This window comes from Pyrgilauda ruficollis, unplaced genomic scaffold (genome assembly GCF_017590135.1).
Source record: "Pyrgilauda ruficollis isolate IOZ18807 unplaced genomic scaffold, ASM1759013v1 scaffold14, whole genome shotgun sequence".
In the NCBI taxonomy this organism is placed as follows: Eukaryota; Metazoa; Chordata; class Aves; order Passeriformes; family Passeridae; genus Pyrgilauda; species Pyrgilauda ruficollis.
In genome coordinates, this window is record NW_024512543.1 from 4,341,553 (window position 1) to 4,363,513 (window position 21,961).

General features: G+C 47.3%; 1 protein-coding gene across 1 annotated transcript in view; it reads left to right on the forward strand.

Moving 5' to 3' along the window:
• Window positions 1-1,778: 1,778 nt before the first annotated feature.
• GALNT16 (polypeptide N-acetylgalactosaminyltransferase 16) overlaps window positions 1,779-21,961 on the forward strand; it is a 64,669-nt gene continuing 44,486 nt past the window's right edge. Inside the window, exon 1 of the mRNA XM_041460077.1 lies at window positions 1,779-2,091. Within this exon, the coding sequence (XP_041316011.1) occupies window positions 1,888-2,091 (204 nt within the window). The 5' untranslated portion in view covers window positions 1,779-1,887. The remainder of the gene's footprint in view (window positions 2,092-21,961) is intronic.

The window sequence follows — 21,961 nt, forward strand, 5'->3', positions numbered from 1 at the left end:
AGGAGAAGGCAGTCTGTTTAGTTCAAGTCTTGGGGCAGAGGATTTTCTCCTATTTCAGACAAAAGTCTCCATTGCTGTTTGTGATTTGCTTTTCTGTAGTGAATCCCACCAAAAGGTGAGAAAAGACTAAGAAGGAATCAAGCATAATCTGGTATGATCTGCACAGTAGTGAAAGAGAAGACACTCTGCCTGGCTCTGCTGTCACATGGATATGAATACATCTTACTTCCTGTCTTCCTCTTTTCCGATTTCTTGGTACAGCATCTCTGCCTCTCTTCATGTGCCTCTGCAGCCCAGGCAGCTGCTGGATCCAAACCCACACAGGAGAGCAGATGCTCTTTTTCCAGTAAGACTGTGAAAGAGATTGAAAATAGTGGGAGCCTAGCTTCCACAGGATGTGGACTGGACAGCTTAGACTAATTATGTTTTTGTTGATCCCTTAGAAGACTTAGGTTTTTAAAGGTCTCAAACTTCCCCTTGCCGCTGACTATGACTAGTCAGCCTGGAAAGCTGTGTGTGGTTGACAGGTCATTGGGAAAAGTACCTAGGAGGATGTGAGATGCTTTCTAACATTTTCTACATCAGGCCTGCAGTGTGCTTTGCAGGGAGGTTGATGTGGAGCCGTGCTGCAGCCCTGGGAGGTGGTGGTCCTGGAAACAGCATTCTGCCCTGAGTGCCCACAGAATGAGTCTGACGAATGAATTTTGTACTGTGCTGGACTTCAGGAAGCAAGCAGTGTGCAGGTAAATCTCAAAGGGCAATTTAGCAGGACAGGTTGCAATTACACTTAGAGGCATGTGGTCAGGAAGAAAGTAGGGCAAAACATTATTTAGAAGCCCTGATGACATTTTCCATACTGTAATGCAAATACTCTAATCCCCTCATCAAGTGCCTTTGGAAGCACCCACATTTTCTATCTAGGCCTGTCATCAGGTGCCTTGGAACCACCTTTGTTTTCTAAACATTTGTTTTTCCTGTAAGTTTTCTCAGTACCTCCTCCTGCTCTCACAAACCTTAAAGCCGTAGTTGCTCAGCAGCTGCACTGTGCCTAAATGTCACTTGGTTTCACAAGCTGCATGCTCTGTTGTTTAAGCTGCCCGCAGGGCTGGATTCAGTGAGCTTTTTACCGCTACAGCTTTAGCAGTGCCCTGTAATGTGGAATTGTACCATCGTTGCCTCTCCACTGCCATGCTTGTCCTCCTGCAGGGCTTGAAAGGCCTCGAGGCTGTGGCGCTGGCCCAGGTGCCAGCCCTTGTGCCACTGTGTGACTGTTGCGCGTGGCAGCGATGGGAGCCTCCGGCTACTTGGGCAGCTCCAGTGTCAGCCCAGAGCCTTGCTCCCGTCAACCACCACAGCTTCAGTGGCAGATGGGCTCATCTCCATGGAGTGGGTGCCTAGATCCCGTGTGCCATGGGCCGCCACGGTGTATTCGCTGGCCGCCTGCCTTACGGGCATGACTGTGGCAGCACAGACACGAGTCCCACCGGGGCAGCGGTGCAGGAGGGCAGGCTGGTGCGCTGCCCGCGTCCCAGCAGCCATCTCCCGGGCTGGGCCCGTGTCACCCGCTCCCCGCCAGGGGGGCCCTGCCGCTCCGTCCCCGCCGCAGCTGCGGCGCCGAGCGCAGCCCCTTCGGCAGCCGGGCCCCGCTGCCCGCGCCGGCCCGGCCGGGAGGAGGAGGAGCAGCAGGAGGCGCGGAGCCCTCCGCCCCCTGCGGCGGAGCGGGCGAGGCGTTAGGACCCGGCGGCGGCGGCTGGGCGGTGCGGGGCTGGGGCCGGAGCGGTGAGGGGCGGGGGAGCCGCGCCGCCGCCTCCTGCTCTCCTCTTCTTCCTCCCGCAGCCGCCCCTGCCCGTCGAGGCAGCGCTCCCAGGCTCCCCCGGGGCGCTCGGCATGAGGAGGATCAGGGCTAATGCCATCGCCATCCTGACCGTCGCCTGGATCTTGGGCACTTTCTACTACTTATGGCAGGACAACAAGCCCCGCTCGGCGGCTGCCGGCAGGTCCGCCGGAGGCGGTAGCGGCGGCGCCCGGAGCGGGCAGAGGGCGGCCGGCAGGCTGGAGCTGCGCCGGGAGGAGAGGACCATCCCCCTCATCGTGAGTGAGCGGCGGCCGCCAGCATCCCGTCCTGCCGCGGCGGGGAGGATGCTCGGGGAGGGAGCCGCCGGCGGAGGGCTGCGCTTTGCCTTCGGGTTGCTTTCTGTTTATTTTAGCATTCGTGCTTGTCACCATGGCAGCCGCTACAATCGGGGAGCAGGGTGGGCACTCTCGGGGGAATAGAGTAATGCCGTGGATAAAGTGTTTGCGAGTTGTCTCCGCCGCTCTCAGCCCGGGCTCTGCTCGTCCGGCTGAGAGCGGCTGCCCTTGGCCGGGGAAAAAGGCGGGTGAAACAGCTGGAAGGTTTTAAGTTCGCGTTCAGAAGGTGCTCACATGCAGATATGTACGCACACACGCATGTATGTGATCACAGTGCTTTCCCGTCAGGAGCGGCTGAGAGCCATGACCTCTCACAAGCCCTTCCTCCGGCCAGCCGGGCTCCGAGCGCCGGGCCGGGGGGATGCGAGTGGCTACAGCTGGTACCAGCCTCTGCCTCGGGCCCTCCGCTTGGCTGCCAGAGGGGGGACCTGGGCGCCACTCGGACTTCAGTCTCTTTCAAACCAGAGGCAGCAGTGTGAGGCGGGCTCAGGCTAGGGTTTGGGCAGGGAGATGGCGGGAGCCCCCAGGGCTCCATTCCTAACCCGAGGAGTGATAGCAGTGCCCTGATGTGCTACTTCAGTTTTGTTGAAAGCACCACACTCTGCCCTCCTTGGGTATCTGTGGGCTCAGTAGAGGGATAAAATTGAGCTCCTGACTTGAGGATGATGACGACTTTTCTGCTCTGTCCGTGGGGGTGATTTGTCCTCCCTTCAGCCTGTATAACAGCATCAATAAAGCTTTCCCAACTCTAGGCAATCGCTTCATAAAAAATAAATCAGCCCCTGAAGCAAGAAGTGGCCCAGCAATACCATTCCCAGGAGTGATCCAGCTGAAAGCTGTTCGGGAGCTGCACTGTGTGTCACTCTTTGGCTGTGAATCCATTTGTCAGCTGGTTACGCACACATGGAAGCGAACAAAAGCAGCAGCCCGGTCAGAGTCGAGCAGGGGCCAGGCGCCAGGGCTGCCCGCCTCCCTCCTTGGCTGGCACTGGGATTTTTTGTCCTGTGTCTCGCTTTCTTTCACCTGTAAGGCGGGGATGGGAAGTGTTTATAGGTGTTTGGGAAGTCCTGTGAATGTTTGGAAAATGCTGTCAGAGCAGTCCCAGCCCTCAGGCAGCAGGGTGGAAACTCTTCAGCTGAGCCCCTTGGCCATTGCTTGCAGCTGCTGAAACTCAAAAGTCAAGGCTGAGGCTCTCGGACAGAGCACTTCTGTTATTTGCTGCCCACTAGGGTTGGGGGCTGCCGGCAGTTCAGGCTGCTTTGAACGCTCTATGGAGCAGGGCTGTGGAAATGAGCACGGCGAGGAGCTCTGTGCAAGTGCTGCTGTTGCTGAAGCCCTTCGGGTGCACTGGGAAATGCTCTTAGGCTGGCCAGGGCTGAGTTGAGGATTTGGAGCACTCCTGCTTTTTTGATTCCACCTTAGTGGCAGAGGAAGCTGCCCCTGAGCCTCTGATTTCTTGTGTGAGCTTGAACATGCTGGTGTAGCAGTTTTATTTCTCTGTTCCCCCGCTTATCCCTTCTGGTTTTTTATGGCATTTACTTTACTCCCTCTCAGAGGGCTTGTGAGGTTACATGAATCCATATTGTCTGCCAAGCACCTTAAAATCCTCATGAGGAGGATGCTGTGGCAGTGCCACACGTGATTATGTTGCTGCTGTTTGGGGGGGCAGTATGTGCTCATGGCTAACCACAAAGCCTCTCCTTACAAGATACACTGCCGCACAACAGCCACTCTAAATCTGATCCTACTCTCAAAACTGTGTAAATCATTCCAGTGCTATCCATGCCTAAAATCCCTTAGCAAGGAAAAATAATCATCCTTTGCATCTCAAGTCCCTCTGTAACTGGGGTCCTAGGATGTGCCAGCCCTCCCACCAGGGCTTTCAGTAGCAGCTGAGATGAAGGAGGACCCTCTTCTTATGCACCTGGTTAGTGGGGCATGGTGGAAATTTCACATCCTGACATGCCATGATGTATTTGGTAGAGTAGGAAACAGGAAGGGTTTGTGGTGTTTGGGTTTTCCCTCATGCATGCAGGTTTCCCAAGGGTTTGGTGGGTTGCCATGAGAGGCAAGGTGGTAAAATGCAGTGTGTGTACTCATGTAACTATGCAGTGCTAAGCCTGACAGGCTGAGCAGTGATGAGGCTTGTACAATGAGCTGTCCCAGCCTTGGCCTCTGCCTGCGCTGCTGGGGCAGGAGCAGGGAGGTGACTGCGTGTGGGCACAGGGCAGGAAGGCTGATGGAGGTCTGGGGACAGCACTGTCCCTCGGAGTGTGGCATCTAGCAGGGTCTGAGCAGTGAGTCTCGTGGTCTGAGCTGTGTGAGCCTGAGGGCCGGTCAGGCCAGGGCAGTAGCTGTGCAGACTGTCCTCAGCATGTGGCCACCTTTGTTCCCCAGCACAGCGCACTACCCTCTCCCAGCCAGCACAGGAAGTGTGCCAGTTCTATTGCCCCACTGGGGAAATAACAAATCTAGAGAAGCAGCTGTCCTTTGGCAGCACAGAGCCCTCAACCCCGAGTTCATTCCCCTCAAAGTCAGATTATCTGACTTAATGTACGATGGTGGTCATGTATAAGGGGAGGTGTGCTCGTGCTCTGCATGCTTCTCTATCCCTTGGCTTTCTGCAGAGCCAGAGACAAGCTGCCCATTTTGATTCAGCTTCTGGTTTCCTCTGCTCTGCATGAGTGATGATGTTGGAGTCCAGGTTTGGGCTCATCTGCAAATAAGGGTGACTCATGTGACTTATGGGTCTCTGGAAAAAATATTTTTTCAATTTTCTAAAATTGGCTGCTTTTCTGTCTGGGAAAAAGAAAAAAATCTTTCTTTTGGATGAGTGAGTCCAAGAGTTCTGCTCTTGCATCTATGCTATGACATTTCAAATCCTGGGCAAGTGAAAGTGTATTGCATGGGTTTAAAAACTGAAGTGCTTTCTGGGCTTCTGTTTTTCTCCTTTATTCTCTCTTAATGTGAAGAATAAAAATTATCTCAGGTAAACACTGTAGTCAATTGCAAGTCTCAGCTTGAAACTGTTTTCTATTTGTTGACCTCATATTTATTAGCACAACTTTGAACTTAAAATCTGGATGTCTGACTCCTGGAGTCAGCAGGGAAATCTTTGAATATTTAAGCTGGGGCATGGAGCTGTCAGAGATCAGTGTCCCGGAAACAGCTTGTGCATTAATAGTGATCCTACAGATATCTGTTTTATAGATAGAAATCTTGACATGTGGCCTTTCTGCAATAAGGTCTTCACAAGCAGGCTCTACAGATGCTTGAAATGAAAATTCAGATATTGGGAAATGGCAGGGCTCACTTGGTGACATGACTAGCTCCTGCATGCTTCTCCTTCCACTTACCACGGAGGGTAGAAACACAAGTGAGTACCACACTCCTAGAAATGCATTTTTTTCTCCAGAGCACAGCATAGTTTCATATAGATTAGAAGGAGCCCTAAGACCTTTGACAGTTAGCTTGTGTGTTTTTGGAAGATGAGCTTCCTCCCTGAACTCTTTTCTGTCTTTTCTAGGCAAAAGGTTGTTTCCTGTCTCCAGGAAATTTCCAAAGGCCAGAAGCTGTGTTATGTCTCTTTAGAAGGGCTTTGGCATCATTCCTGCACCATGTGCAGGTGGTTAATTGTGCACCACGTGCTGCCTATCTGCTTTAGGATGGCAGTGATGAGCAGAGCCCAGGGCTCTGTTCCTCCCTGTCTTAAGACTGCAGCATGGCAGGCTCGCCCAGCGCACTCGTGTCCCCGTGAAGAGAGCGAGGCCATTGCTGCAGCGTGGGCAAAGCTTGTTAGCGGGAGGGATGGTTGGTAGGCAGCTTTGAAAGAGAAATTTTTCTGTTGGCTGACTGTGAGCTGAGGGTGGGAGTATTTTCTCCTTTTCCCTAGTCAAATGCAGGATGTGAGGTTGCCCACAGGGTTCTCCAGCTTGCTGACTTCTCTGGGGTGGCAGGGAAGCAGCAACATGCCTGGAAGGTGGAGATAAAGGTGTCATTATTTAAATGCTCTGAATTGTGTTTAGGCTGATGCTCTGTTGCTCTTTGGAGCAGGTATGATGCCTCTTATCTTTGTAAATTGCTCTTTGGATTTTGGTGTGCTGTCTCTTGTCTTCATCCTGCCAGCTTCTGTGAGCTGTGTAGTTGCTCTGTGAGCCCTCTGGAGCCAGTTTGGCAGTGGACAGGCCCTGTATTGTAATGCTGGCTCAGGTGACCTGAGCTCAGCCCTCCTGCCTGCTCCCTACCCTCTGTGCTCAGCCTTGTAAAATGAGCACTGGGGAGATGAGATCAAGGCACCCTTTTTCCTTGTAGCTAAGGGTTTCTAAATGCACTGCAAACATCACTGAACTGTGTGCCACAAGCCTGTGGTGAGACAGCAAGCAGTAGATCCCACTGGGATGCTTGGCTCAGAACAGGTGGTGTGTGTAGGCAAAGAACAAGTTGGCGAGGAAAGATGTCAATTGTTTAATTCCCACATCTTGTTTAGCCAGAAAACAGGCAGTGGCTGGGCTTTACCTGCTTCTCTGAATTGCCAAACTGGCACATTTAGCCATGCTTGTATTTGCCATCAAGTAAGACCACCTTGATATATGCTCTTCAGACCCTGGAACACCTAGCTAACAGCACGCTCTGCTGCTTTTGTTTTGTGTTGCCTGGGTATCTGAACCCACAGAGCAGGTGCTGGCTGATGTTCACCACTCGTTCATCCATGATTTTATTCTCATCTCTTCATCACATTTCCTCTGTGTGCAGCTTTCAGAGGATGCTGTTTTCCTCACAACAGGGATAAGCTGCAACTTTAATGGTTTGCTAAATGATACCATTTTTCAGGGACCTGTATCTCATGAGGCTCCTGCATGTGTGCCTCCCTGGAGGCAGGTCTTGTAGCCTCAGGCATGTAACTGCGGAAACAGGTGGATCCTTAATCAATAAAAAACCCCAACAAACACAGCAAGAGGGGTATCAGCACTATTTCCTTGCATTGGCGTATTGTCAGGCTTAATTTCATGACCTGCTGTGCTATGAAGAGAAAAGGCCTAATTTTTAATGATGTGTCACAGTTCATTTGAACAGCTTCCTTACCATTTTACTCACAGCAGGTTGGTCCTTCTTGAGTCTCCTACCTTTTGGGGCAAGGATCACGCGTATGGCTCTGTAGGTTTCTTTCTGTCTTATGCTGGGTGTCAGTGTTTGAGTTTGCACGAGAGGCTCTGTGGTCTCCCCAGGGCTGTGATGCTGCCTGTCAGGCAGGCCACCATGGCTGCAGCAGCAGCACACCTTGAGGCCAGGAAGGTACGGTGAGCAAACCGGTGAAGTTGCCACGTTCAACAGCTTGCGAAATGCTCTTGTTTTCTTAAGACATCTTCCTTTCAAGTAAAAGGAAAAGTGGAGGAAACTTCATCTCTCTTGTCCTACCATCCTGCAAAGCAGCTCTGCTCCCTGTGGCTCTGCAGATATCTGGGCTGTTGGAAATGAGATGGAAAAGAAGCTGCCAGTTGCTGGGTTTGTCTGTGCTGTTCAGCCTGGCCCATTCCACTGCCAAAATCCAGCACCTTCCTGGCTCTGCCTAGCACCTGTATGGCCTCTGCTCTTCCCAGTTTGTATCAGGGTGGGGAACACAGCCCTTAATGCTTGGGGTTTTGTGACAGCCATTCATGCTGTGGCCAGACCCTTGCAGTACTGATTTTTTTTTTTGATCTCTGTGGCATCTCTCTTAGGGCACATGAGGCCTGTGCCAGCTCACTGGGAAAGGATGACTTGGTAACTTTTTCTCTAAGGGTATTCGTGCACGAGGAAGATTCAGTGACAGCTTGATGGTGTAATGTTTTATTTACAATGTTTATGTTTTAAAAATGTGAGAATGGCTGCTGTTTGCCTAAATGGCAGAAAATGATTTTATATTTAATTTGTCCCAGGGGCCCTTGTGATGCATAAAAATGAATAAAAATGAAGGAAATTGTTCACAATAGTAATGTTAATAAAATCCAATTGGAACCACTGGCTTTAATTGTTAATCAAAATGATGCTATGGCTGCAGTGAGGTAGCTGGGGCTTGGGGAACGTGGTGGTCTGGGCAGCCTGGGAGGGTGTGTAGAAGTGAGGGGAGGGCCAGTGCAGTGCTCCTGAACATGATTTATTTTACTAGAGCCTTTTCATTAAATCAGTGGGTGAAGCAGTTGCAAGTTTTAGCGAGCTGAAGCATTCTTTATATGCAGCCTCTTCCTCAGTTAGATCTTTGCATATACAAAACTGTCTTAAGATTTAAAACCTAAAAATTTAGTGTTGTTGCTGGAAACAGAAAGCTTTGATAGATATCTCAGGTTGCTGTTTGCCATGGTGAAACTTGGTCCAGACATTTTATCCCAAGGCAGGCAGGTTGAGAGTCACTTAAAAGGCAAGGGGAGAAGATGGTTTTTTTAGTGGTACTGAACTGGGACCGCCCATTTTGGAGCACTGAATACTGACTTAATTATTCCTGTTAGAAAAGCACTCAGAGCACAAAGGCAATGAAACAAACAGAGGCAAATGTATTGGGAATGAAGGATATGGGACAGCAGAGGACCCTGGCTCACCTGTGCATTGTCTCACTTCTGCAGGGGAAGCCCCAGGGCAGAGCCCAGCAAAGTGGGATCTCTTGTTCTTCCTTGGCTCCCCATAGAATGCCAGCTGGTTGTTTCTATTCCATGTCACCTCAGTGTGAGTTCCAGGACCTTGCTTTCTCTTTCCTGTTTTGCTCGTGGATGCTGCTCTCATGTGCCACTCCAGCCCTGTCTGCCAGCTCCTGCAGTGGGCTTGTGGGCTCCTTGGGGTTGTCCTGTCAGCTGGCACTGCTGGCACTGTGTCTGGTGCCCAGGCCATGATCCACAGCACACCCCATCCTGTTGCATTAAGGTACAGATTGAATCACAGTGAGACCCGTGGAGTGGGAGTTGAGCTGCCTTATTGACTGAGCTGAACTCATCTTCCTTACAGGCTCTTCATATCCCTCTATTTCCCCAAAGTCTAAAATGAAAATTTTATCTACTTCACAGGGCTTTTGGGCAGCTTAGCTTGCACATTTTGTAAAGGGCTGGAGATGAGAGAGATAACCTTAGCAAAACAAGTGGTTGAGTCCTCCCTTTGTATGTCCTCTGAACAAGGAACAGGATTAGCAGAAATGTAGCAGGTCAGGGCCGATCTGCTGCAAGAGGAAGGGGTTGAAGGCACAGCATGGGCTGCTTCATGCACTGAACAATAGGATTTGTTAGAAAAGGCTGTGTATTACCCACTGCTGTCTTTTGCCATGTCTTTACAAGCACATATTCTTGCAACTAATAAAAGTGATAAAGGACTGCAGGTGGACTGTCCGCTACAGATTTCCATGTCCCAGTTGTGTCTGGGGCTGTGGAGACAAGTAAAAAAGAATATAATGGTCTCTTGGGCCCTGTCTCTGCAGAGAAATTACCCATGTTGTGATGTCCTTTGAGCATATGGGTGATTTCTCAGTGTTGGTAGAGACCAGGTTTCTGATAGGCAGCTGCACGCTCCCTTTGGGGTTACTTTTTTTTGCCTCCTTCAGGGGCATCGTCCCTGCAGAGACCTGCCTCAGCTGCCTCTGCAGTGCCACTGTGTCCCTGTGCATCCCCAGGATGTGAATGAAGCTGCCACATGTGGCTGTCCCTGGGCTGGGAAGCTGTTTTGGCTGGTGAGGTGATGCTTGCTTGGTTGTCCTGCCATGGTGGAGCTGGAGGGTTGACTTTGCAGTTCAGGCTTCAAGGCTGCCATGGTTGGGCTGGGGCAGTGCTCTAACTTCTGACTGTTACAGCATGGTCACTGATGACATTCAGCTAAAGCCACAGAAAATTACCTGCTTTAACCTCTTGTTTTCAATTCTCCCACTTCACAAATTTTTCATCTGTAAGCTGTAATATGATCTTTTTGAGGAGGCTTTGTTTAACAGTAGCAGAGAGAGAAAGCACCTGTGCTGAAATCTGTATCAGACATTTTGTGGGCCTGTGAGGAAAAAAAAGTACTATTTTTCTTGTCTTTATTGTTTTGGATAACTGCCCTGAAATAGCTAGGGCTTGGCTGGAAAAATGCTTCTAACCAATGAAAGTGTCTTCAGAGGTTCTCTGAAAAAATCTGCATCACAAAATTGGAAAAATAAGGCTTGCTTGCCTGCTGAGTGCCCTGAACAAAGTATTTGGTGCCAGAGAATGTCATGCCCAGTAATGCCATGCTGTAACTTTGTGCCTTTTGGTACCAAGTATACAGTAAAAAGTGTAATGAGTAAGGAAGAGTGTATAAGAGCTGCAAGAAGCAGTGCAGCTCCTTGGGTAACTGGTCAGTTAGTCTCTGAGTACAGGAACCTGGATGCAGTGGCAGTGCAAATGGGAGCCATCACATCCACACAGTGAAATTGAAATAATTGTGTGCTTCCTATGTAGTTCCCTGTAGTCTTTTGAAATTGTGAAAAATAATGGTAAAGTGTTGGAGTTAGAAACTGTGAATGGTGCAAGCACTCACTGCCAAGTCCTGGTGTGTGTGATCATGCTGTATTTCCCAGGTGCTGTAATATGCATGTCATATTTGGTGGATTTTTTTTTTCTTTATACCTTTCAGTGAGATTTATTCAGATCTGGTTGTGTGGTAGGAATTATGAACCGCCTTACTGCTGATGGAGTAGGCTGCGTTTGTCTCCCAACCTTCTGAAATGTCTCCATTTGGATGAACTACCTGTTTTATGCCTAAAGATAGGGAACAGCCTCTCACAGTGACCTCTGAGGGGTTGGCAGGAGCAGTGACAAACAGGTAGAGGCATAGCCCTATTTCTGGCCTAGGGATGCTCAGTTGCCCCATCACTGTTGGTGCTTCACTTGCAGAGCTGGCTCCTCTGGGCTGGGGTGAGCACAGGGGTGTTTCTCTCATTGCCTAGGTGCAGGGTGGTGTTTATACTGAGCTTGGGTTGGCAGGAGAAGGATGGACGCTCTGCAATGAGGTAACCCTTCCAAAAATTCTCTTGGAACAAATCTGAATGAACTTGGTGTCTGTTTGTATCCTCCCTGTGTTTGGTTGAGCTGTGCCTTGGAATGCCACATTGCTGTGCCATGCCTGCTAGCTGAGTGGCCCCATGGGACATTTCAGAGCATTTCCAGTCTGTACTGGGAAAACTGGACCACACTGGCTGGGCAGCCCAAAAGGAAATTTGGGAAGGGCTGGGAAATAAGCATTCAGTCAGGACTAACTGTGGATCTGTCAGGCCAGGCAACGATGAGATGAGGTCAAGTGAGGTCTGGCCTTGGAGAAGCTGCCCAAGCACCTATCAAAAGCTGCCTTTGGCTGAGTGTGAAAGGATTTTAAGTGAGCAGTTGGACTGCTGGCTCAGATCAGGCCCTTGAGCAGACATCAATCTCATGCTGCATGTTAGGTGAGCCGTGAGGAGGTAGCTAACAGTGAAAGCAAACACTGTCCTTACAGCACAGGATACAGATTGAGTCACATCAGGTAATAGGAAAAATCTGCTGATCTGCCTGCATCACTCTCCTGACAGCATTATTAAAAATTATGCATTGTAAATTATTTACTCATTAATTTTCCTGGGCCTAAAGCCTCATTTTCAGGACAGACATGTTGGAGTAGAAAGGAAACATGGTGGGGTGATACAAATCATTGTGTGTGGCAGGGCTAATGTGAAATACAGGTTATGGCTATTCTTCTCTCTGCTGCTGTTCAGCTGTTAATTGTGCATCACTGCCCTGGGTGGTTGGTACCTTTGCTACCCCTTGTATCTGTTGCTCAAAAGGGCTACCTGGGTGCTTCTGCCACCCCCATGGGTTTGGATGCATCAGTCATGGCATGGCAATGTCATGGCAGTAAGTCTGTCCTGTTTATGTTCTCTTGCCCACTGCCAGCATCCTTGGGGCAGTGGATCTCCACTTGCACTGAGGAATTGGAGGGGACAGTGTTCTTGTGAGGATTTTGTGAGACATTTGATGTGTGCAAAGCTGAGCCCTTTAAATCTTGATGCCCTAGTTAACGGGGATTTAGTCCTTCCAACCTGTCACAGTCCATCTCATTTTTCCCCCTTTCCTTTTAGTTAGAGGATTAAAATTGTCGCATTGAGCTTAGAGGGGATTGGAATGCTCTGTATTTTTCTTCTGCTTTTGCCCAATAGCTCCTAGGAGACATCATAAAGAATGGCCAAGAATGGATAAACAGGTATTAACACCACTGCAAGTGCTGAAGAAAAGGTGAGGAAACTCTCCCTACCCTGTTGTGCCTGCATCATTGCAGGGTCTGAGCAGGACGTTCGCATTAGTCTGAGTCCACAGACCGCCTGGGGGCAGGAGCACGGACTTCGGGCACAGAGCTGGGCAGGACCAGCAGCTGCAGGAGGGGAGAGTGGTGATGGGAACTGGGTGTATCAAGGGATGCCCTTCTTATTCTTCTGTACCTCCTGTACTCTAGGAGCTGTGTAAGGCTCCCCAGTTCACCAGTGTACAAGAGGAACTTGCTCCTGCCAGTGGGCTGCACATTCAGAAACCCCAGTACGCAGTTCTGCACTGTTCCTTCACCTTGGCTTCAGAAGATTCCAAGATCTAAACTTTAAATGAAGAATCTTGACTTTTTTTGGGCGGACAGGAGGGAGGGGTGTGGCTGGCTGGTGCTGTTCACCATGAAAGAATACTTGAAAGTGTTACAAATTAGAAATGCAGGGTGACCATTTGGATTCCCTAGTTCATGTAGCAGTCAATCTAAGAACTTAGGAAATAATGCTGCACGTCGTGTTTATTAAATGTCCAGGAAATTGCTAAACTAAGTCTTGTGATAGATTCATAAAGACTAGGTGAATTTTGAGCATCCACAATACATCATCAATTTTCTTGTCCAGCTTTCTGTTGGTACTTTTATAATTCTGGTAGAAATACACCTCCCACTGCTGCATTTAATTTGCTGGCCCTGTGCAGAGCTTCAAGTGTGGTCTTCACCATTCTCTGTGGCAAGGACAGCCATGAAACATGTTGCCAGAAGGTTATTTTGAATCATTAGAGGCAATGTGTATCTTTGTGGTCTTGAGCAGTGAGTTGAATTTGAATGGAAAATATTTCCATTGGGGTCAGAATTTGCTTTAAATTTTCTGTTCAATATTTTTCTTCCCAAGGTAAATTCCCATATCACTGTCCCTTATCTGAAAGGGATAAATTTAGATGCATTTTGATCAGTGCCTGTCAGTTGGGAGCCATTTGAGTCAGATGCTTATCCTGGGGTGGGCTCACCATCTGTACAATGCAGAGACCAGATCCAGATTTGCCCTGGCTTGCCATGGGGGTGACTCCAGCCATTCCCTGGAACTGCTTGACAGGAGCTGGGTGAGGCTTGGCAGTGTGCTGAGGGTTCAGGTGCAAAAGAACAGACCTGGGGAGAAGCTGTTCTCTATGAAAACTCCCTTTCCCTGCCCTAGGTGTAACTCTGTGTACAAGGGGAGTGCACAGCTCACAGCTGCATGTGTGTCTCTGTAGCAGGTTCTTTCTGGATGTGGGGGACATGTTCTGTGAAGAGATAGTGAGACAGGGAGACCAGTTGAATAATTAAACCATTAGGGGCTGCCACAAGCCTGCTTGGAGTTACCAGTTGCCTTGCCATCCTTTTTCAAGCAATTTGCATGTAAGAGTTGCGTGAGATCTCCCATTTGTCTTGCTCCTATCCCAGACCTCACACAAGGCCTGTAGTGCTGGGTGCATCCTGTTTATCTGCAGATCTCTTTGGCTGTCCAGACTGCAGGCTCTTTTGTGCAAATGTGAACAGAAAAGGCAGCTGCTGTCCTGGAGTTTATAACCTCTGTACATGAGTGAGATAGAGTTGGGGGTAGAAAACATTCTTTCCCCAATTCCCCTGATGGAGAGCTGAGACTAAGCCTTGAGCTCTGCTGAAAGGAGACAAAGCATTATTCAGAGCTGCTAACCTCTGGTTATTAACTGATGAAAATATCAGTGAAGCCAAGACAGCTTGGATATTAATTGTGTACCAACATATTCAATGAATTTGCTACTGGATTCCAGTTGCTCTCCCAGAGACAATTAAAACTCTGTCCTGTGGTAGCTCCTATTGTAACTGGCCATCCTTCATTACATTTTGCATTGATAATATATTTGGACCACCTCCCCACCCCTTGTAATTTCTGTGACTAGTGATGGTTTGGCCACCTAAAACCACTTTGGCACATATTGTATGTAACATGAGTGGGCTGAGACACCTTGGGGGAAACAAATATGGCTTGTGGCTGGAGGGAGCATCTTGGGAAATCCCTTCTCCCTGATTACCTCAGTTACCTCAAATGCCACCTTGGGTTTTGGTTGTCCGTTTCTTGTGCATTTCTTTTTGCATGTTCATTTTCAGGGAAGAAGTAGCATTTGCGAATAAGCTGCTAGGACATGAGACAGGTTAGAAAAAACTTCCTGGTGATGTGTAAATGTTAATCATTAAACCTGTTACCACGTAGCAACATGACTTCTCATAATGATTAACTTCATCACCAGGCTGTGCTGGAGTAAATCTCAGGGTGTTTGCTGAGCTCTGGAAGCTTCAGCTTCTCCCACTGCAGCCCAGCTGCTGAATGGGGTTGAAACACTCCTTAACTCCTTACTAACTCCTTGAAACAATCCTTAACTGGGGTGATAGAGCTTCTTGGGGCTGATGGTGCTTCTTCATTCTCAATTCTGCTTTTGAAGACTTACATTCTCAACCTAATCAGGGTCAAGTGAGGTGCCTTGTGTTACATTGTTTTTAATGCCAAATTACATCCTTACCCACGTGCTTAAACCAGCATTCTGTGTAATTCGCTCTTCTGAGTGGCAAATACACTGTAACACTTTTAATCATTCTCTCTGCAGAAAAAAAAAAAAAAAAAAAAAAAAAAGAGTTTTCATCAGGGAATATGTTCCTGCAGTTTGCAGCATGCACTCGTTTATTGTCTTGCTGCCATGTTCTTTGTGCAGATGAAAACAGAGTGCTGGATGCTGAAATTCTTGTATGCCTGGTTGGTGGCATGTGGCACAAGTTGTCACGGGCACTACCATCTGACTGGGCATGTGGCCTTTTCCCTACAGGTTATTAATAGTCAAATGCAAGTAGAGCAACATTGTCTGCTTTCGTAGGAGTAGAATTTTACCATGATGAATTTAGCTGGTTGTTCTCATTTTCCTTCAGATAAGAGTCTGAATGTCGGGCATCCGCTGCTGCCACTGCAGACCCAGCTTTGTGCTGAGAAGGGGTACTTGGCCAGTTCAGGCTCCAGCAGTCTGGACAACATCAGCTGGAAGATGAAGAGTTACAAATGGATGTCCAGGCCTTTACCACTGTTGTTTTGGCCAGTGATACTGGGTCATATTGCCAATAATTCTGTAATGCAGGCAGGGAGAACTTGGCAGCCTTAAGTGTGGGGCCTCAGGGTACAGCCTGTACCTGGGCTGGATAACCCACTCTGTGCAGCATGCTGGAGAGCACCTCTCCTGATCAGAGGGGTGAGGAGTAATATTTCTAGGTCAGCAGAAATATGCCACCTCAAGAAAGCTCCTAACAAGCACGAGCAACTCAACATCCTTCAGTAAGTCTGTCCTGTTTGACACAGACTTGCTATTGCTTCTTGAATGTCTCCACATGGTGCTATTGGGGTAGTGGGAGTGGGACAGAATTGGTTCTGCAGAACTGGTTTTTCAGAATGGCTCTGCACTGTAAGCAGAAATAGGCTCTTTGGACTTACTTGAGGGGAAAAGATGGCCAAAATGGACCAAAAGCCTGATGATCTAAAAGAAATACCTTTCTTCCTGAAAAGGGTGAGTAAAAAATTCCCACCTGTTTGGTAGTGCCATCCAGGCTCCCTATAGGCTGTGCTTCCAGATGAACTATGTACAATTCTCCTGCCAGTTCAGTACCTCCAATGTTACCAAAGTGTATGAAAAACAACTGCATGGGAATGTCTTCGATGTTAGAGGGCAGCTCAGCTATCTGTTTTCAGGACAGACACCAAGGCTGGCAAGGAGGAAGGTATTTATACTGTGCTTTAGTAAGTGTTGACCTGAAAGAACTTGTCACTGTGCATTTCTCAAAAACATGTTTTAAAAAAACTCTATTAGCTTTAATGAAATTGATTTGGTACATTTCTCAGAGTGTGATGGTGTGATGGCAATATTCTTCTTGATTTACTGAACTAGCTTATCTGAATTGGAGGAGTTTGCTTGGTGCTTCCTTGGGATGAGAAATATGTATGAAGAAGTGGAGTGCAGGACTTTTTTGTCTTTATTGTGTTCTCTTAGGATAGAGAAAGTGTGAAAGTATTAAAATATATTTAAAACAATTTTAATACATTTTAAATATTTGAATGTTCACTGAAATGTAGACTCTTAATATTGCCTTAAAATAACTGCAGCCTCCCTGCAGATGCTGACTGCCTTCTGCAGAAATGACACCATGGCTCCTGGGGCTTCTGGCTTGCTTTGGGAGGTACAGAAACTATCTGATAGCTCTTCCTTTCCCCTGTCCCATTAAATAGGTTGCCAATATAAAATGCAGTAAGCACAATGCTATGGTTTTATCTATATTAGTGTATATTGAGCCAGACTGGAACCAGTGTCTGGAACCAGCAGAAAAGATTATCTAAGGATGCTGGGGTTACTGGGATGCTGAGAGTAGAATTCAATGTGACTGGGCTGGAGCTGGCTGCCCTTTAAAGATGTGTGGTTTGGGAAGAGAGGATTGCTGTTAGAGAGGCCTGTCTGCTCCTTCAGAGGTAATTTAACAGCCTGCCTTCCATTCAGGCAAGGGAAATGCTATCAGTGGATTTTTTCCTATTGTATTAAATGACCTGTCTGTATGTCATGGCCTAATTGTGTTACCCCAGAGAGCAGTGGATAGAGGATGATTTTCTTTGAAAGTTTTCTTTGCTGCATTGGGAAGGGGCTACTCCCACCTGATTCAGCTGCCAGGCAGCCAGATTTCTCTCTGCTGGTCAATAAACAGAAACTGCGATTTTATGCACCAGAAGCTGGGGTACTGGCTGCTGTAGTTACGACTTAATTGCTGTCAGAAGTGTCAGATTAGTAGGACTTGTATATTGCATCAAGCTAAGGATCTATCTACCAGAGATGTACATGTTGAAAGTGAATCCATATATCTACATTAAACAGATTTGTAGTGGCATCTGTTCTGCCCAATGGTTTTTACAGGAAAAACAGCCCACAGACAATAAGACTGAAACACTTCAATTGGTACTTTCAGTAATAAACATTTTTTGCATTGACAGGTCATGTGCACTTGACTCTTCAGAAATGTGGTAAGTGTTTAAGCATCTTCTTTTACAGATCAAGAGTCTGAAGGAGGCTCAGAAAGGTTAAAGTCTTGATTTACACTGATTGCTCAGGCTCCATTGACTTTCTCTTTGAATGTCTTTCCCGCTGGGCATTTAACTAACATCCCCTTCCTTGGAGCTTCAGTGCATGTTTAAATAGTCATGGCTCTTCTGCCGGGAAGGCAGGGCTAATAAGGAAAATTGAAGTGAATATACCCTGCTGATGCACAGTGCCAGCATGCTTTGCCCCCTGAGGATGATGCCTCTCCTCACTGGGTATCTTTAGGAGGCAGCATTGAGAGTGCAGGTCTCTGTTTGCAAGTGGGACATCTTGCAATGCTGCGAGGTGAAGGCCCTTGTAATAAGTGGCTCAAATGTGGCAGACAGTAACGAGTTGTCCAGGAATGGTTCATTGGCTCCTGCCTGGCAAAGGGAAGAGTGCCCCTGTGATTTGTGCTTACCTTGCTATGCAATTGAATTTTATCCTTGAACTTGGTTTCTGGTTCAGACAAAATCCCTCATGTGAAACACATGCCATTTGCACAGGGTTCTTAATTAGAAAAATTCATGATAGATATGAGCATCTTTCTCTTGTTATTTTGGCAGGGGATAGTGATTAATCACATCTTCAGAAATTCAGAAATTTCCTCAGAAATGTGTCTGTTCTTATTTACTATTTCTATATCCTTTCAGTCCTTGATGCCTGCAGAAAGATGAGGTCCATTATGATATTGCTGTGCTACCATTTAAAAATGCAGGTGTTAGAATGGTAGAGAATTCATGGGATACTATAACCATTATTATGCTTTTAATTAGTTAATGAACTAGTGACTTTTGAGTTGAAGTAGTTCCACAAGGCTTGCTATCTGTTGATCAGCAAATGCTTAAAACTTGCATATTCAAAAATATCTTGATCTGCTGGATAAAGGGGGAAAATCACAGCATGCTGAAATCTTAACAGCTGCCCTCTCCTAAAATATCTATGTGCTCTTTTCCCATACTGCCACTAGAAAGGAAGGGATAGAGTGCAAAAAAAATAATTTGCTATGATAATTTAAAATTTAACAGCTTGGCTTGGGGTACATCTTGGCACCCTGCTTTTTCTCTCTGCCCTCCCTCAGGTGGCCAAGGCATGCCATTTTGGAAGCATTCAAAGAAGAGAAAGTCCATTGTCTGTGCAAAGTTCAAGAATTAGAGGTTCAAAATGGCTTATTAGGTTCTTCTATGTGAATGCTAGCTTCCAGCACCAGGGATTAATTGCTTACCTTCAGGTTTTGAAAGGTCTGTGTCTTGTAGAGAATAAAGCAAAAACATTTTGCAGGCTGCAAAGCACATCAGCCTTATTGAAATGTTTGCTGGGGGTACAGCAGGGCCCTTCTCCTAAGCTAGGAACTACTGCAGAATTGATTTTGGTGGGTTTTTTAGCCAATAACCCCCATTTATCTCCTTGGGGAAATTTTCTTTTAGCTGGTTTGTCTCCTTTCTTCCTCTCCAGATGGATATCATGGTATTAACAGATGGCTAAGGAGAATCGTTTCCTTCCCTGACTAAAAAGAAAGTGAACGTATGGAAGCTGTCTCAGACATGAGTTTTGAGCCCTCTTCTAACTTGGCAAAGACTTTGCCCTCAACCCTGGAGCATTGAGGACCAGTGTGGCAGGCAGAGGCAGATGGGGAAGCCCACATGGGCAGCTTACAGGGGGAATGGAGTAAGTGTGTTTTGAGAAGGCCAGCATTGTAGCGGGTGGGCTCACTTGTATGTACTGGGCCAAATCCCACTCTGGCTCTCACAGTATGTCAAAGCTGGTATTTTCAGCTGCATCTGTCCTTTTAACATAAAAGCTAGGTCAATGTGTTTAATGAAGACCTGCTCTTCAGTGGCTGCTGTGCGCTGCTGGGAGCAGTTAATTAAATAAAACACTGTGGGTTTTAGACTAGCAAGGTCTTTTGGGTGAAGGACTTGGGTAGATCTGGAAGTAGATGTTTGATGAAGCCATTTTGTGCTTTGCAGTGTTCCCTTTAAGCTGAGATGGAAAGTGTTAATCATTTTTCAAGGGCGCTGCACGACATGACTGCAGTCTTGTGAACATCACTGATTGTCTTCTAAAAGATATTTATGGGACCACACAAATGACAGAAATGGTAGACAGGTGTGGTGGCTTGCTGAAAGAAGTGAGAATATTTGATTTGAGAGCCTGCAGGCAAGCTCCTCTTGCTCTGAGAAGGCACTAATCTTATATTTCGTTCTGCAGGTTACGATGAGCAGCCTATGCCATTCCTCCAGATTTTGCCAGGTGCTGGTAGGGACACTTTTAGGATGGTTGTGAAATGCAGGAGAAACTAGTCTTACCAAGATATCCCTTCATCTGTCTGCAAATAATGCCTGTATTTCCTTGTCCCTGGTACTGCCTCCCCTTTGAGAGGCAGAGGCTGAGTCAGTGCAGTCCCATACCTGCAGGAGATGTGGGCCCTGCTACATCTAGAGGCAGAGGTCATCTTCCAGTAGCTGGACTGAGAAAATACAGAGGGATGTTAGTTGTATTTGGAAGGAGTGTGGGAGGAAACAGGAGAAGCAAAAGCCAGGTTAACTCTGCCAGATGCTGGCTGTGGCCCCTGAGGTCCCTACTTTTGCTCTGTTGCCATGATGTTTGTAGTCAAGGTTAAAGCGCTTGGGTGGAGGTGAAGACACCATTCTGGTAATGTTTTGCTTCAGGTGGGTTGACTGCAAAGAAAATTCCTGTTGTTAGCCTGGTATTCCCAGGGGGGTATGAGAGGGATGATGTCTGTTACTTGCCTGGTAACATGAAATTGTGCAGTGAAGAGTAACATAAAGTCATTATTAACTGAAATAAGTTGACAGAGTTCTTCCCCCTCTTGGTTAAAAACTTACTGCTTCACACAGGTTAACACAGTGCTCTGGGAAGAGACTGAAGGGATGAATGTGTGTAGGAAAGCAGAGGGTGGGGATGGGTGTTCTATATATGCATTTCCCACTTGGTGCTTCCCTACAAAATGTATCAGTCATTTGGAAATTGGTTCTGGCAATACTGCTCTCTATGTTATAAGAGGAGGAGTCTGTTAAGGGCATATCTGATGGGTGAGGGAGTAAGTGTAGGATCTTTCATCTGTTGAGATGCTACCAGGTTAGAGATGGTCGTTTGCTGGGGCAGTTGCTGCACCCCCAGCTCCAGCTGAGCACTGAGGGGAGGACAGGGTGGAAAGGTGCCAGTTGGACTAGCAGCTCTCAGTTCAGCTCCAAGGACAGCTGGAGCAGCCTAGCTGGGAATATCCTGCATCTTGAGCCACTGGCCTAAAAGGCTCCATAACTCAGAGAGAATATTAACCTGAGATAGAAAAGTCTGACAGCCTCTGGCTCAGAGCATCTAAGTGATGTGGGATGGGAAGAGCTTGCAGGGGGCCTGGCAGGATGGATAAAGAAAACTAATTTGGATGGGAAGTACATTGCAAGTAGCAAGATAGGACCAACTTTGTTTTCTTTTGCTTTTCCCCTTGGCTTTAGACTGCAGAGCACAGCAGCTATTTAACATTCCTGTAGATCTTCCTCACTTTCAGATGAGGAAAAAAAAGAATAATATTTTTTTTAGGAATCCAAAGATATGGCTACATTCACAGTTTCTGAATTGAGTTGTATGGGAGATTTGTACGTTATTTGTGTCTGTATATACTGAAAGCCTTGAGGTCCTTGTTGCAGAGATTTTTTTCAGTACAGAGGATTTTTATCCTCTTTGTACTTACTTTGCTGTTTTGTTCAAATACTAATTCAGTTCTATTGTTTCTCCTACTCTTTGAGTGGTACAAACAAAATACTGGCAAGCAATTTGGACACTTGAGCAAAAGCACTGGAGATCAGAATGCCTCCCTGTATTTACCAAAAGAATTGACATACCTAATAAGATGCCAAACCTGATCAATTTGGCTGATGCACTTCCATCCCCATCAAGCAGAGGTTTGTCTTGAATACCTCTAAAGCCCCAGAGGCATCCTGCAGAAATGGATGGTGGAGTAAGCAGCTCTGGGACCTAGCTGCCTTCCTTCCTCTCCAGCTTCTCTTGTCTTGGGCACCCATAAGCAGGATTTGGGGCATCCAAGAACTGGGGACAAGCCAGGTTACCCTCCTGTGTGAGGATGAGCTTGCTCAAGATGGGATCACTCACACATATATCCTTTGATAAAGTCACCAGTGGCTTGCAGTGAGTGGACCCCTCTTTAACTGGAGGTGATCTCTGAGCCTTGCAGCAGAGGCCCCACCAGCCAAACCAAAGAAACGCTTTCAACTCCATTAATTAAAACCACAATAAATGAGCATTTACTTGTGATTGCTATGAGAGTTGCAGTACCTCCGCCCATGGGATTTTAATGGATTTTTTTAGTGTTCCCAAGTTAATCAGCCTCCTTGAGATAGGTATCTTTTCTCTTGACACCTATCAGC